General features: G+C 35.9%; 2 protein-coding genes and 1 pseudogene across 2 annotated transcripts; 1 reads left to right on the top strand and 2 right to left on the bottom strand.

Annotated features, from left to right (window-relative positions):
* Positions 1-959: 959 nt before the first annotated feature.
* On the bottom strand, positions 960-1,583 carry LOC145017086 (secreted RxLR effector protein 161 pseudogene; annotated as a pseudogene).
* Positions 1,584-4,431: 2,848 nt separating this feature from the next.
* On the bottom strand, positions 4,432-5,109 carry LOC145017084 (uncharacterized). Its single transcript, XM_078975174.1, has 2 exons — positions 5,008-5,109; positions 4,432-4,962 (listed from the first exon to the last, which is right to left on the bottom strand). The coding sequence occupies exons 1-2, from the start codon at positions 5,107-5,109 to the stop codon at positions 4,432-4,434; spliced, it is 633 nt and encodes a 210-aa protein (XP_078831300.1).
* Positions 5,110-11,609: 6,500 nt separating this feature from the next.
* Positions 11,610-15,422, top strand: RUS6 (root UVB sensitive protein (Protein of unknown function, DUF647)). Its single transcript, XM_078975654.1, has 13 exons — positions 11,610-12,142; positions 12,471-12,569; positions 12,675-12,788; positions 12,884-12,955; positions 13,042-13,152; positions 13,344-13,463; positions 13,587-13,688; positions 13,813-13,885; positions 13,974-14,057; positions 14,169-14,233; positions 14,322-14,423; positions 14,988-15,173; positions 15,280-15,422. Exons 1-13 carry the CDS (start codon positions 11,804-11,806, stop codon positions 15,343-15,345), a joined length of 1,533 nt encoding a protein of 510 aa, XP_078831780.1. The 5' UTR covers positions 11,610-11,803; the 3' UTR covers positions 15,346-15,422.
* The last annotated feature ends 207 nt before the right edge of the window (positions 15,423-15,629 follow it).

The following is a 15,629-nucleotide window of genomic DNA, read 5'->3' as shown; positions in this document are numbered from 1 at the left end:
CATACAACCAAGAATGAAAATAGATAATGGTTTATTACATACTTTCATCCTACATTATGGCCTGACAGCAAGTACACCATGCGTACATAATGTATGCCTAACGTACTCCTCATCCTTCCACCACCTTAAGTTGAAATGAAAAATAGACTAAGTCAGAAACTTCATACCTGGCGACTCGGGTGCTTCAGTTGTATTGATCGCCTGGAATGAAGAGGGTAGTAGGGATGTATGTGGAGAAGTGCATGACATGTTTGAAAGTAAAGTTGAATCATCAAAAGCCACACGAAAAAGTTCAGTTGTTGCCAATTCTAGTAAAGAAATAGGATGAGATAACAATCAATTTTTTATGAGTAAACTATTGAAAACACCGAATGAGTATGATTATATTTGGGTAGCAGTATATCAACTGACGAAATCTACTCAATTCATTCCTATATGTGAAACTTATTCGACTGAAAGATTGGGTGATGTGTATATAAAAGAAGTAGTTAAAAGATATGGTGTGCCGATTTCGATTGTGTCTGACCACGATAGCGGATTTACTTCATAATTTTGGCAATGTTTTTAGGAACAAATGGGTTTCAAAATATTGATGAGTATGACTTATCACCCGCAGACAGATAGGCAGAACGAAAGGACTATCATGACATTGAAATAAAAGATCTAATTGAGAATTTGTACTCTACACCTTTTTTTATTCATTACGTAACTTGTTTTCAAACAAAAGCCAACAAGATATATATATCCTGAGATCCTAAAATTCAGTAAAAGATAATGAAAAGCAAAACAGATAAATGTGAAACATCTATGATTATCTATTCATTGGAATAATCTAGATTCCTTTACTCCCCCTCAAGCTGGAGCATGAAGATTCCGAATGCCCAGCTTGTCCGACAACAACTTCAAACGATTTGAACTAAGTGGCTTAGTGAGCAAGTCATCCAATTGATCTTGAGTGCTTATCTTGACAGGAACAATCTCCTTTGACAAAACACGTTCTTGTACGAAATAGCAATCCATTTCGACATGCTTGGTGCGCTCATGAAACACCGGATGTGAGCAATATTGCGTGCGGATTCATTATCACACAAAAGAGGTGTTGGTGCATGGAAATCGACATTAAATTCTGCCAACAACCAACGGGTCCAAAGAATTTCACTCACAGTAGTAGCCATTGCACGATACTCGGCTTCAGCTGAGGATCGAGAAACAACTGATTGTTTCTTGGATTTCCATGAAATCGGTGCACATCCCAAGAGCAATATGTACCCCGTCCGTGACCTTCGTGAAAAGGGACAACCCAACCAATCTGAATCGCTATATGCTATCAACTCAACATCTTCAGTCTTTGGTAACAACACACCTTGTCCCAAAGTAGTTTTGAGATAAAGAAGTACTTGCATAGCAGCATTCCAATGACTTTGTTTAGGGTCCGAGACAAATTGGCTAAGGACATTCACGGAATAAGTAATGTCAGGTCTGGTTGCTTGAAGATATAAGAGTCTCCCAACGAGACGTCTATACACACTAGCATCGACCTGATCTTCATCTTCTCCTTTATTTAATTTTTTATTTTGTTCCATTGGAAACCTGCTGGGTCGACATCCAAGAAAACCCGAATCTTCTAGGACATCAATGGTGTACTTTCATTGACTAAGAACCAAACCTTCGCTTGTACGAGCCACTTCTATGCCCAAAAAATATTTCAAGGTTCCAAGATCCTTGATACTAAAACTCGCATCAAGTCTAGATTTGGTATGCTCTATCTTTTTCTTGTTGTTACCAACAATTATTACATCATCCACATAAATAAGGACTACCACAAAGGTGTCGCCATGCTTATAAACGAATAGTGAATGATCAGCTTGAGATTGTCGAAATTCTAGACTTTGGAGGGTTGTAGTAAATTTTTGATACCGATTTCTCGAGGCTTGTTTTAACCCATACAAAGACTTTTTGAGCTTACAGACTCGTGTTTCGTTGTCTTTTCTAAAACCTTGCGGTATCTTCATGTAAATGTCTTCATCCAAATCTCCATGTAAAAAGGCGTTGTTAACATCTAACTGGTGTATGATCCAGTCACGTTTGACAGCTATAGTGAGTAGAACACGTATGGTTACAAGCTTAGCCACCGGGGCAAAGGTGTCATGAAAATCCACACCTTCCATTTGGGTGTAACCCTTAGCAACAAGACGGGCCTTGTAGCGTTCTATATCTCCATTTGGCTTATACTTTATCTTATAGACCCACTTGGAATCTATAGCTCTTTTTCCGGAGGGCAATGATGTAAGTTCCCAAGTGTTATTTTGTTCAAGAGCTTGGATTTCCCTTTGCATGGCTTCTTTCCATCGGTCATTTTTAATAGCCTCATGAAAGAACTTTGGCTCATCGTGGGTGGCGATGGCAGCTAAAAAGGACTTGTGAGCATTAGAAAATTTATCATATGAGACATAACTAGTGAGAGGATGTATCGTGGAGGTGACTCGATTGGCAGCAGGTTGCGGATGACTTATCGAAGGAGGCAGTTGTACGTCATAATCTTTGAAGCGAACTGGTTGAGATCGAGTTCTGGTCTCTCTGTTGCTGTCAGTGTTGCTGATTTCTTGGTTCTCGTGATTGTGACTCTCCACGAGTTCGCTGTTTTCATCGATGGTAGTATTATCTAGTTCGAGAGTATCGTGATGATCTTGGGCTTCATTGCGAATGTGGTTGTCGACGATGAAAGGACGTTGAACCGGAGTCGTGGTGACCTCCTTATCAGTGAAGACAAAGAGGTGTTCATCTTCTTCATTTGTCTCCTTACTTTCTTGTATTCGTTTCATTGGAAATTCATGTTCTAGAAATCTTACATCTCTTGAGACTACTAACCTTCTGTACTCTAAGTCATAAATTTTGTAGCCCTTCATCCCCAGTGGGTAACCAACGAAGATGCCTGGTCTACCTCGCGGCTCAAACTTGTCTCCACCGGTTTCTGTGCTTCGGTAGTAGGCCAAACATCCAAATACTCTTATGTGATCATAAGTGGGTGATTTATTAAAAATAACTTCATAAGGAGTGACCCCATTGAGCACCTTCGAGGGAAGCCTATTGATCACATAAGTAGCGGTCAAAATACATTCTCCCCAAAAGGCCTTGGGAAGATTGCCGTGGAAACAAAGGGCTCGTGCCGTCTCAAGCAAATGTCTATGCTTGCGTTCAACCACCCCATTTTGTTGGGGTGTATATGGACAAGAAGTCTCCAAGACAATTCCCTCTTGTGCATAAAAGTTATGCATTTTATGAGAGATAAATTCTCCTCCATTGTCACACCTTATATGCTTGATCTCCTTCCCAAACCGCATTTTGACCGTCTTGTGAAAATTTATGAGGTGTGTGTTAGCCCCTTACTTATGTCTGAGAAGAATTGTCCATACAGATCGACTAAAATCATCTACTGTAGTCAAAAAATAATAAGCCTTTGAAAAAGATGGGGTTCTATACTTCCCCCACACATCACAATGTATAAGATCAAAACAATTTGTAGTCTTTATTTCACTAATAGGAAAAGGAAGCCTTGTGTGTTTAGCCTTAAAACAAGCATCACACACTTCATCTTGGGTATTTTTAGAAACATTTTTAATAAACCCTAAACTAGAAATCTTCTTGGGAGATGGATGACCTAGCCTCTTGTGCCAAACCTCAGAGGTAGTAACGAAAGCTTTCTTCTCCATCGCCCCATTCAATATAGTCTTCCACTGCAGTTACCCGCACCAATCAAGTCCCTCGTTACTAACTTCTGCATCACAAAGAAATCAGGAAAGAAGGTTATAGCACAATGTAAGTTCTTGGCAAGCTTATTCACGGATAATAAATTATAATTGAAATCCGGAACATGCAGGACTCCATTAATCTTAAGGCCTCCTGGAAGGGTATGTTCACCCTCCCCCATAATAGGTATTTTGTCACCATTAGGAATGATGATGGGTGCCTCCTTCGTGTATGTGATTTTGTTATCAAGAATAGTCAATGACCCATCCATCATAAGGATTTTCTCTACCTGCCAAGTTAGCCTTCGGAATTGTCTCATTAAATGACTCCTCCTTGACGTGTTCCACAAAGAGGTGATATTGCTCATCGGTTAACCCTGGTATAGGACTAGGACCCATCTCCACGCAAGCTGCCTTCGGCTTAGGTTTATCCTTCTTCCCGGGCCACCAGTCCGGATACCCTATCTTCTTGAAACACCCATCCTTATTATGACCTTCTTTCCCACAAAAGGTGCATTTTTCTGCCTTGTCATTACTTTGCTTGAATGTCTTTGGAATGGGCTTGCTAGCTGATTGAGTTCCTTGCCCTCGTGCATTTTTCTTCCCCATTAAATTCACTTGAAAAGTCGCTGCTTCACCACCAACTCTTCTTGATCCTCCAGAAATTGCTCGTTGTTGCTCATCTTCAGCCACTAGATGGTATATTGCCCCCAAGGACGGCTGGCTTCATGGCAAGTATTTGTGTACGGATGATAGAAAAATCATCATCGAGTCCCATGAGAAACTCATAAATCTTCTCCCTTTCTTTAAGTTCACTTAATCTTTTTCCCAATTCACAATCACATTTGTCACACGTGCAACGGGGCATAGGAAGAACACGTTGCAGTTCATCCCACACAACCTTTAGTTTCGTGTAATAAGAAGAGACAGAAGATCCATCTTGTCTGGTGGCATTTAACGACTGTTTCAGCTCATAGGCATGTGGTGCTCCCTCCTTCTCGAATCTTTCTTCAAGGTCCTTCCAGATTTCGGCTGAAGTATTTGCATATCTAACACTAGTTTGAATGTCTTTCTCCATGGTTGTTGTCATCCATCCCTTCACCATGGCATCGGCTCGCATCCAAGCCATGTATGTAGGTGTTGTTGATTCCGGCTTCTTGACTGATCTATCGACCAGCCGTATCTTATTCTTTGCAAACAGAAAATTAGTCATCTCCTACTTCCATTCACTGAAATTATTGTCGTTCAATATGTCGTTAACCTGCATCTGTTTCGGGTAGTCAGACGGGTGGATATAGAAGGGTGAATTGGCATCAATGACATCTCCGTCCTTCTTGCTTCCGTCTCCTTTCTCCCCTGTCATGATCTTCGTTAACCTATGACCTAACAGATCACAGGCTCTGATACCATAAAAGATCTAATTGAGAATTTGTGCTCTGCACCTTTTTTTATTCATTACGTAACTTGTTTTCAAACAAAAGCCAACAGGATATATATATCTTGAGATCCTAAAATTCAGTAAAAGATAATGAAAAGCAAAACAGATAAATGTGAAACATCTATGATTATCTATTCATTGGAATAATCTAGATTCCTTTATGAAAGACATGTTGCGTGCGTGTGTTACATCATTTTGGCAGTAGTTGAAGTGATTACTTACCATTGATAGAATTCACATACATAACAACTACTATTATAGTATCTAAATGGAGTTGTATGAAGCATTATATGTATCCCCATGTAGGACTCCTACTTGTTGGACCGAAGCAGGAGAGAAACTACTCACTAAATTGGATATTGTAGAAGAGACGGAAACAAAAATTAAAGAGATTGATGAGAATATGCGAGTAGCTCAGCTTCGACAGAAAGAATATGCGGACAAGCGTTGAATGCTAATAGAATTTCAGGTTCGAGATATGGTAATGCTAAAAGTATCCCCGTGGAAAGGTATAATACGTTTTGGAAAACGGGGAAAGTTTAGTCCGAATTTTTTGGAACTTTTCATAAATTACTACGTATTAGAGTTGTCTCCTACCATATAGACCTTCCTAGCAAATTACAAGGTATACACAATGTTTCCATGTATCTTGTTTGTAGAAAACATTATATGATGAAAATCAAAGGGTTCCGTTACCGAAAATTAAAGTAGAGAAAAATCTGAGATACTAAGAACAACCCGAAAAGATATTGGATTGTAAAGATAAAACACTTTAGAATAATAATATAGGTCTTGTAAAAGTTCAATAGAAACATCATAGTGGATTGGGTGTAACATGGGAACCAGAAACCGACTTTAGAGTTAAATACCCACACTTATTTAGAAAAGATTCTGGGGAAGAAATCTCTTATGGTGGGAAGAATTTACAATGTGTTCTCAAATAAGTATATGTGTAGAATTATGTTATATATATTAAGAACTTAAAATGCCAAGGGAGGAATAATAATTTAAACTTTAGAACATGATGTGTCAATAATATTTATGGTAAATGAAAATGAGAATTATGGAGGAAAAGAAAGGTGAGTTTAATCAAATAGATTTAGAAGGATAAAATATTAAAATGATTAAGGTAGAATTTGCCAAGGTCGTGAAGCGATAGGCAAAGGGCCGCGACACAAACTTGCAGAGAATTTGTTGACGTAAAATGAATAGTGATTGTAATGTACTTTTAAGGATTCACGATGCGGATGAGAGAAACACGACATGGTTGAAAGTAGATTAACATGCTTATTTTATGACAAGTCTGTTTAGCGATGGATGCAAGTGTCATGAAAAATACTAAGTCGCAACGCAAGAAAGGTAAGGATAAAATCTCGGGTGTTGGGATATATATATATATATATATATATATATATATATATATATATATATATATATATATATATATATATATATATATATATATATATATAAACAGAGAGAGAGAGAGGTGAATTCAATTGAGAAAATAAAAATGTTGAAAATGATGGAATCAATCTGAATCTCATATTTATTTTGCTGCAAAACACTTGGTGTACCGGTGGAAATGGAGAAGGGATACATATGTATGTTCAAACAAAACATGTTCCTTAAATCATCTTAATCATTACCTTTATATATGCAAAAATATAGTTTTTTTAAAAATTTTAAAAACCTATTTTTATCGAAAAATTATTTTAAATATATTAAAATTCATAATTTTTTATTCTCTATAAATAGACACCCATATTGATATAGTTTTAAGATAAAATATTTTTTTAGTTTCAGCTATCGTTATTCATAAGTGAATACAAATATCTTAGATTTTTATCATATTACATTCGTTATTCACTTATGAATAAAACGTATGCTAATTTTTGTTTATAGTTTAAATATCATTCATATATGAATATAACATGTAATAAAGCTTTCTTATCTAAAATATATTTTGTATATTATCTTTCATCACATGTTATATTTATATATGAATAAAACAGGGATTAGGTCTCGTCATATATTTCATATATGAATAAAACATGTATAAATTTTTGTTAGATTTATTTGTTATTTATATAAGTAATATATTAATAAAAGACAAAGTATTTTGAAAATTCAAACTATTTATTCATATATGAATAACAAATAAACTCTAACAACATTCTGATAAACATGTTATTCACATATGAATATAACTTTTGAGTAAAACTAATACACGTTTTATTCATATATGAATATAACATTTGACGAGAATTGATGTAAACTGTAAAAATGTTTATTACATATTATATTAATATATAAATGATAGTTAAACTGTAAAAAAGTTAAACATATTTTTTATTCATAAATGAATAACAAATATAATGTCATAAAATATGATGCACTATTATTCACTTATAATTAACGAGAGCTAAAATTATAAAAAATAATTTTTTTATGTTAGACAAAACTGAAAAACTAGTACCTATGGTATTCAAAAAAAACTTTGGATAAGGTCCAAAAAGTTTTCAACTTGCATGAAGAGTCCAAAATCAAGCATTTTCTATTAATTTGGTCCTTGATAAATTGAAAGGACTATTTTGTCGTTATTAATTCTCTTTTATATTTTCTTTATTTATTTTAGTATTTCATTAATTATAAAAAAATCTAAAAAATAAAATCCCACCCACCCACCCCTACTCCATCCTACCGGTAACTCCCCCCACCCTCTCTCTATCCTCCTCTCTCTCTCTCTCTCTCTCTCTCTTTCTCTCTCTCTCTCTCTCTCTCTCTCTCCCCATTATCTTCTTTATCACATGTTCTTCCTTTGTAATAAAACTACATGCAAAATAATCAGACGTCTCAATCAAGGTGGTCTTGATAGACCTAAACATCTCCGGGATGGCCTCTTGGATATATGCAGCCACCTCCTCGTGAATCATCTTGTGAATCTCATTATCGATAACTCCACTGCTTTTAGGGTTGTGGTACGTACCCACCATGATGTCTCTGAAACACAACACAAAATAACCAGAGACTTGCTCGAGTATACTCACACTCTATCTCTCCCCCTACTTGTTCCTTAGCATCCCAAAGATTCTTACTTGGACTGCTCACCGACCCGGTGCTTCCAGTAGTACGGTCCCAATACTACCTTCCACACCGCATCTGTAATCATTCCAAGTGCTCCTCCCAGGATTCCAAATCGCAAGTACTTTATATCTCGCCGAACACAGACTACTATCATAAGCTCATTTAAGCTCATTTCTGCTATATACTCGCACTCAAAGCAAATCACTGGTAGTAGTAACTCCTAGGCTAAGGCATCACAAATCAGGCCACTCTAGTCCTAAAATATGAAGTACCTAGCATACCCTCTAGCATGCATAACATATCTCATAATATCTCATGACACTGAAAGTAAGGGTATTTTGGGAAAATCACCGTTCGAGCGCTGGTTGATTGTACACACTGCTCTTCCTCGTTTTTCTCTTAGAAACTCTTACTCATTTTAGAAAAATCATTTCTTTTGAATTTTTTTCTCAAATCCTCAATTTGAGTCCAGACATGCCCGAAGGTGCATTCGAATCCCTCAAACCAAGGCTCTGATACCAGCTTGTAACAACATAATTTTTCAAACCAAATTTTCATTTTTAAAACACATAAAACTCATATATTATATTTCATAAAAACCATAAGTGTCTCAATGTCAACATAAATCCACAAACAAAAGTCAAATCCCAGAATCCTCAACATAATCTCGAACAAGTGTGTACAATCACGATGGTGCCTTCTCGCGATCCTCGGAAGTACCTGAAACACATAACACATAACACGGTAAGCATAAAGCCTAGCGAGTTCCCCAAAATATCATGCACAAGTAATTAGCCACTCGAGGTTATAGATCTGTAAGACCCTCTGGTCAATGTGTCTCAGTATGACCCTCCAGTCCCATAGCTCGTTGGACCCTCTGGTCTGGTCTAAGTGAGGACTGTCTGACAGCTCGTTGGACCCTCCGATCTGGTCTCAGTAACACATAATATAGCATAAATATCACACAAACAATGTATAAATCAAGTAAGCACATACGACCCTCTGGTTACACATAAATACCACTCGAGGTAATGTATAGTAAGAAGACTCACCTCGTAAGCTAGCAAGTAAAAGTCTCGTGCGCGGAATCATGGATCTAGACTCTGCCTATCACAAGGATAATATCTCTAATTAATACTCTCCTCACACTCAAATGCACCAAACGTTGATCTTTCTTACACTCTAGCCTTAGAAATAGGTAAAAGACCATTTTACCCCTTCCTGACCTCCATCACTCATTTGACCAATCCTAAAGTCAACAAAATTTAATTCCAGTCAACAGTCCAAATTGACCAGACTCGCCGAGTACACTCGTGCGAATCATCGAGTTCCATCGTTTCTCAGTAATCTCATGAAGGTCTAGCTCATCAAGTTAACCCCTAACTTGCCGAGACATCGCATGATAAGGCTCATCGGAATAGACCCTAATCGACTCGTCGAGTCGGCTCATCAACTCGGCGAGTCCATTCAGACTCAATTGTTATTCAAACAATTCCAAGGCAGAAAACTCTCTCATACTCTATATCTAAGCTCTCTAGGCTCGAATATCACGTAAAGCCTTGAGCTTTACGTTCATGCATGGCATAAAAGGGCTAGAAGTGCCAAGAACAAGCTTGAGAAGAAGTTTCTCATTCAAAGGGATAACATGGCTGAATAAAGCAGGGAACTTTCGACTCTAGGGACCTCACAAGACCAGATCTGATGTCCAACTCTAAAAAGGTGCTCAAAACCTTCAAGGTCCCCCATAAGAAGATGGAAATGAAACCCTAACTCTAAGACCATGAGATCTATCCATACAAAAGAGAAAGTTTCGAACTTTATACCTCAAACAAAAGCTCCTACACGTATAAGCAGCAGATCTAACAACCTCTTCATAATCCTTGCTTGGAATCATCATTTCCTCTACCAAAATGCACCTAAAAATCTCAAGTAAAGCTCAAAACTCTCTCAAAAGCTCAAGGGGGCGATTAGGGTTTCTTCTCAGTGAGGTTTGGCCACAAATGAGGCTATAAGTGCCTATAAATAGGCCCCAAAATTGGGGATATAGGGTTTCCACTCACAGTACCTACTCGACGAGTCTACTCCCGGACTTGTCGAGTAGATTATTAAACTCACGTGGTCATACCCGCTTCTACTCGGCAAGTTATAGCGCCAACTTGTTGAGTAAATCAGTAAACCTCAAAAATAAATAATTAAAATAATATACATATGAATCCGGATGTTACATGTATATTTTATTTGGGGTTGTTCTCCAGATGAGTGTGGATCAACTAGATTTGGTTTGAGTAATCTGGCTTGAATGATGTTTGCTTATCTAGGCTGGAAAGTTGCATTATTTGAATCAGTCTGCTTTTGTGTATGTATTAAGTCCATACACCATCAGTGAACAAGTGATTGCATACAAAACCATTGTAAAACAATAATTATATATACAAAACCACAACTGAAGTCCAATCTCTTCAAAATCTTGTTGCTAGTCTTCACATTCATCGATTCCTGGCATATGGGATACATGATATGTAAGATAGTAATATCTCGTGAGTCATATGGATTTGCACCCAAAACATTTACAACATTTGATAAAGCTTAATATACTTAAAATCCACGATCGATTATATGCCTCTTTTATTCTAAAAGCATAATTTTTTTTATCTCTATTTAAAATCTTAGCTCCATCACTATTAATACATGACAATGAATAATTTTCTATTACAGTTATCTTGATTCATATCAATAAATTAAAAGTTGAAAACTAGAAAATTTCCAAAAATACAAATTTTAATAAAAATAATTTAAAACATAAATGGACATAGGGCGTGTTCGGCACAGAACATTTGAGAGCGTTTAAGAGCTTTTAGCTTCTAACGTTTGGTGAAAAGCTCCATTTTGAACAGAAAGTCTCATTTAATACTAAAAGCTTCTACGTTTAGTTTAAACAAAACACTCCAAATTCAAATGCTAATTCACGTAGCGTTTAACAAAAGCTACCAGGTAGAAGCTACATACTACCCGTTACCAGCTATTTTTACCGAATATCCCCTTAGTATCAGTAAGAAATTAAATAATAATAACAGAGTCCAACGGATCATGCGCTCTAATCTCAAATCTCTTAGATCCATAGATATTGTTTTCAAAAGGATTAGTTTTATCATCCAGAAAAAACTAATGATGCAGCTTGTTTCCTATTTGCTTTCCATCTATATGTATTGAAATATAACAAAACAAGGAACATTTTAATCGTGTCTTAAACTTATGTTGTTTGAAGTTATTATAATAATAAAATACATCGCTAGCTTTTACTCTTTTAGGCCAAAAGAGAAATAGGAAAAGGAAAAATTGGCGTGCACCGATCCTTTTAAATCGGTTGTATCTGAGTGTGTCTCTGAAACTCCGTAGGAAGGTAAAGAAGTCTAATTGTCAGCCACCTGTAAAATGTAATTGATGCATCCAATTCCTCCATCGTCAATTCCAAAGCCTCCTTCACTTCTCCCACTTCCATAAGCACACAACTCATTCTCCGATTCCTCCCACCATGAAGTTCGAACGCCCCTCTAAAACCCTCACCGCCACAGCCTCCAGCTCTTCTCAAGATGCTCGTTTGCTCGTCCGCGAAACTCTCAGAATCTCCGCCAATCTAGCATCTTCACCTCCGCCGTCGGTGGTTGCGCCTCCGGAGAGTAGGTCGTTAGAGGCCACGAGCTTCGGCCTCGTTGAAGACCAATTCGTTGATGCCAGTTTGAGATTAATTTGTTATGAGGAGGTCGACGGCCGTAGGTTTAAGTATTTGGCACATACTAATGGGAAGAAATTTAATAAGGGTTCCAATTCGATTCGTTCCGTCAGCTTGCAATCTCGTAAAGCCCCTGCAGATGTCGGTTTTTCCTTCTCTCTTTCAGTCTCTGTACACAGATACACATACCTATTTCTTTTTATCTTCAATGCGCCTCTATTTCCAGTGGAATTTGTCTCTTAACTAATTGTTACTCATGATCACTTGAATTCCTCACTCAAATTGTTCGACTTTTCTATGCTACATCGTATACAGAACAACAAAGAAATGAATGTTTCCTGTACTAATAATTTACACGCATATCAATTCATATATGTGAGAATTTTTGTTGCTGTATCAGTTTCAGTATCCATTGATACTGAGTAATGAATATACATATTCATGCGAATAATTTAGATAAGAATTGCAGGAGTTGATTTCGTTTATAAGATCCTATGTGGTTCCAGAAGGCTTCCCTGACAGTGTTAGCCCTTCATATGTGCCCTACATGACATGGAGAGCTTTAAAGGTACACCCTTAAATCATTATACGGAATACCACTTAGCACTTACATACAAAAATCCTCATAAGTCTCTTGATGATCAATTGTCAATTATGTGAAATTTTAATTTAGCATTTCTTTGGTGGAGCAATGGGTGTCTTCACCACACAAGCACTTCTGCATTCTGTTGGGGTCTCCAAAAGCCAAGCTATGCCTGGTGCTGTAGCTATCAACTGGATTATCAAAGTAAAGAAAGGAAATAATTAGTTTCTGATGAAAACCAATTTAGGGTTGCTGTTTCTTACATAATAAAATCCTTTTTTTTTTTTTTTTTTTAATAGGATGGTTCAGGGCGAATTGGGAAAATGCTATTTTCTCGGCAAGGAAAGAAATTTGATTATGATTTGAAGCAGGTGAAGTGAATTTATCTTACCTAATTTTGTACAACTCCAAAAAGATTACAAATCTCATTATTATTATTATTATTATCTTCTTTTAGCTTCGATTATCAGGTGACCTTTTGATGGAGTTGGGTGCCGGTGTAGAATTAGCTACTGCAGCTGCACCTCACCTCTTTCTTCCTCTTGCCTGTGCTGCCAATGTTGCAAAGGTTTTACTTTTACCACTTTCCTCACTCCATTTAACGTGCCTTAATACATACTTTTGTGTATATATATATATATATATATATATATATATATATATATATATATCAAGTATGTATTAGACACAATGTGCCTGATACATGCATACTATTTCATTCAAATATGTTTTAGCATCATGATCTAAATTTGATTGTAGAATGTTGCTGCTGTTACATCGACATCAACACGTACTCCAATATACAAGGCCTTTGCAAGGGGTGAAAACATAGGTGATGTTACTGCCAAGGGAGAATGTGTTGGAAATGTTGCAGATTTGGTATGCCACTTTAAATATATATATATATATATATATATATATATATATATATATATATATATATATATATATATATTTGAAGGGTATATATATATTTAATTATTTATGTATCCTGATAAACAGTTTGGAACGGGATTGAGCATCATTATAGCTAAAAGAAATCCTTCATTGTTCACCACATTTGCTCTACTCTCTTGTGGATACCTTTATAGCTCTTATAGAGAGGTAAACTAACACTACATCTAACCTTTTTAATCCCTTTTAAAGTACATTAAAATGATTTCATTTGCTAATTTGTAGGGAATTAATTGCTTTACTTTTTTTTTTTTTTTTTTTTTTATACCACCAGGTAAAATCTGTTGTGCTGCATACACTGAATCGAGCAAGATTTACGGTGGCAGTAGAATCGTTTCTTAAAACAGGTCAGTCTATATTCTCAAATGTTTATTTCCCCTATATGACAATTATTATTTTCTTTGATTATTTAGTAAATAATATTTTTTGATTCAGGCTGTGTACCAAATTTGCAAGAAGGAAACATGATGGAAACAGTATTTAATTTCCCATGGTGTAAAGACAGACCAATTGTTCTTGGTATTTATTTATTTATTTATTTATTTATTGTTAATATATTATTCGTGCTTCACTTCACATATAATCTTCTAATTTCTTTCTTGTACAATGTTTCTTGTTCCTGTGTTTCAGGCTCAAGATTTAAGGATGCGTTTCAAGATGCAAAATCATTTTATGACGTGGAGCCTGTTTTTGAGGTACCCATTTTTTTTTTTTTTTTTTTTAATTATCTTCACAGCACATGAACTTGTATGTTTATTTATTTATTTATTTATATATTTGCAGAAGGAGAGATATGTAGTGGCGTATAATCCTGCCAAAGGGAATATATATGCAGTCCTGAAAGATGAAGCAAAATCTGATGATATTTTGAAAGCAGCTTTCCATGTAAGTACATTGATCTATATTGTTTTATAGTGGCGTAAGTTACATTTTTGGTCCCTGAGTATAGTTGGTTTTTCATATTTGACCCTTAAAAGTCCTCTTGCATTTTTGGCTCTTATTCGTATCTTTTTTGGTCCTTGTTCTATAGTTTTTGGACCAAAAGTGCAAAAATTTGTAGTAGAGTAAATTACATTTATTTGTCCCCAAGTATAAATGGTTATTTCATATTTGTCCTCTTAAAAGTTTTCTCCTGCATTTGTGGCTGTTATTCGTAACATTTTGGGTTCCTATTCTATGTAAAATGGTTAATTTTAGGACCAAAATTGAAAAAATTAGTTATATTTTGGGACCAAAAAGCAAACATAGTCATTGTACTCGGAACAGAGACTAAAAAACCGGTTGCAAAACGGCAAATAAAGACCGGAATTGCAAAAAAAAAAAAAAAAAAAACAAATTGGGACCAAAATTGCAAAAGTCAGCTATACTTAGGGACCAAAAGTGTAATTTACTCTTTATTTTTATTTTAAGGATAAAACCGATTTAATTGAGATGTTTTATGTCTTTCAGGCTCATGTGCTTCTCCACATAATCCGGTCATCAAAACACAGCCAAATTATAAACGAAAATACAAATACAAGCGGTGATCATTCAAGTCTTTTGCCAACACCCTCAGATCTTCAAGGCCACGTGGCAGAATCTTATAGCATGGTGTCTGCTTTATATGGGCCTTTTAAGACGAAAGCTAAAGAACAGGTAGGTTAAAGTTTAACCAAAATCTGATATAATCTTTTTTCCCAGTTTACACCAATAACAATCAAAACCATTTATTAATTTTTTTTTTTTTTTGTATAATATATAGGGGTGGGTGATGTCAGATTCCCTTCTCAATCCTGGTCGGGCCCGCATATGTCAACAAGTTAAATAATGACTCACATGATATGACATAGTAATCTTATGGATTTCCGTTGGGAAAATTTTAAGCTGTTTATCCTTTTTACATCATTCACGCCTTCGGTTTGTATATGCAAGCAATTTTTTTTTCTTTTTTTTATTAAAAAGTTTTAATCATGGGTATAACTATTTCCACATTTAACCACCGAAAAACGACAAATCTATTGTTCCTATATAGGATTCATATAACCAGTTTGTATTGGTGTGAAAGGTGATGTTTCTCTTTAAACAAACCAAAATTGTCAAAATAGGGATCAT

The sequence above is a fragment of the Lactuca saligna genome, chromosome 9 (genome assembly GCF_052625555.1).
Source record: "Lactuca saligna cultivar CGN05327 chromosome 9, ASM5262555v1, whole genome shotgun sequence".
Lineage (NCBI taxonomy): Eukaryota > Viridiplantae > Streptophyta > Magnoliopsida > Asterales > Asteraceae > Lactuca > Lactuca saligna.
Note: the sequence above shows the minus strand (reverse complement) of the source record. Positions and strands in the feature narration are given on the sequence as shown.

Excerpts from the sequence above, each read along its gene's own strand:
- LOC145017084 (XM_078975174.1), bottom strand. The coding sequence starts at position 5,109 with ATGACAGGGGAGAAAGGAGACGGAAGCAAGAAGGACGGAGATGTCATT. Across the intron at positions 4,963-5,007 it reads ACTACCCGAAACAGATGCAG|GAGATGACTAATTTTCTGTT; the intron begins GTTAACGACATA and ends GAATGGAAGTAG.
- RUS6 (XM_078975654.1), top strand. The coding sequence starts at position 11,804 with ATGAAGTTCGAACGCCCCTCTAAAACCCTCACCGCCACAGCCTCCAGC. Across the intron at positions 12,570-12,674 it reads TGACATGGAGAGCTTTAAAG|CATTTCTTTGGTGGAGCAAT; the intron begins GTACACCCTTAA and ends ATTTTAATTTAG. Across the intron at positions 13,153-13,343 it reads GTGCTGCCAATGTTGCAAAG|AATGTTGCTGCTGTTACATC; the intron begins GTTTTACTTTTA and ends ATTTGATTGTAG.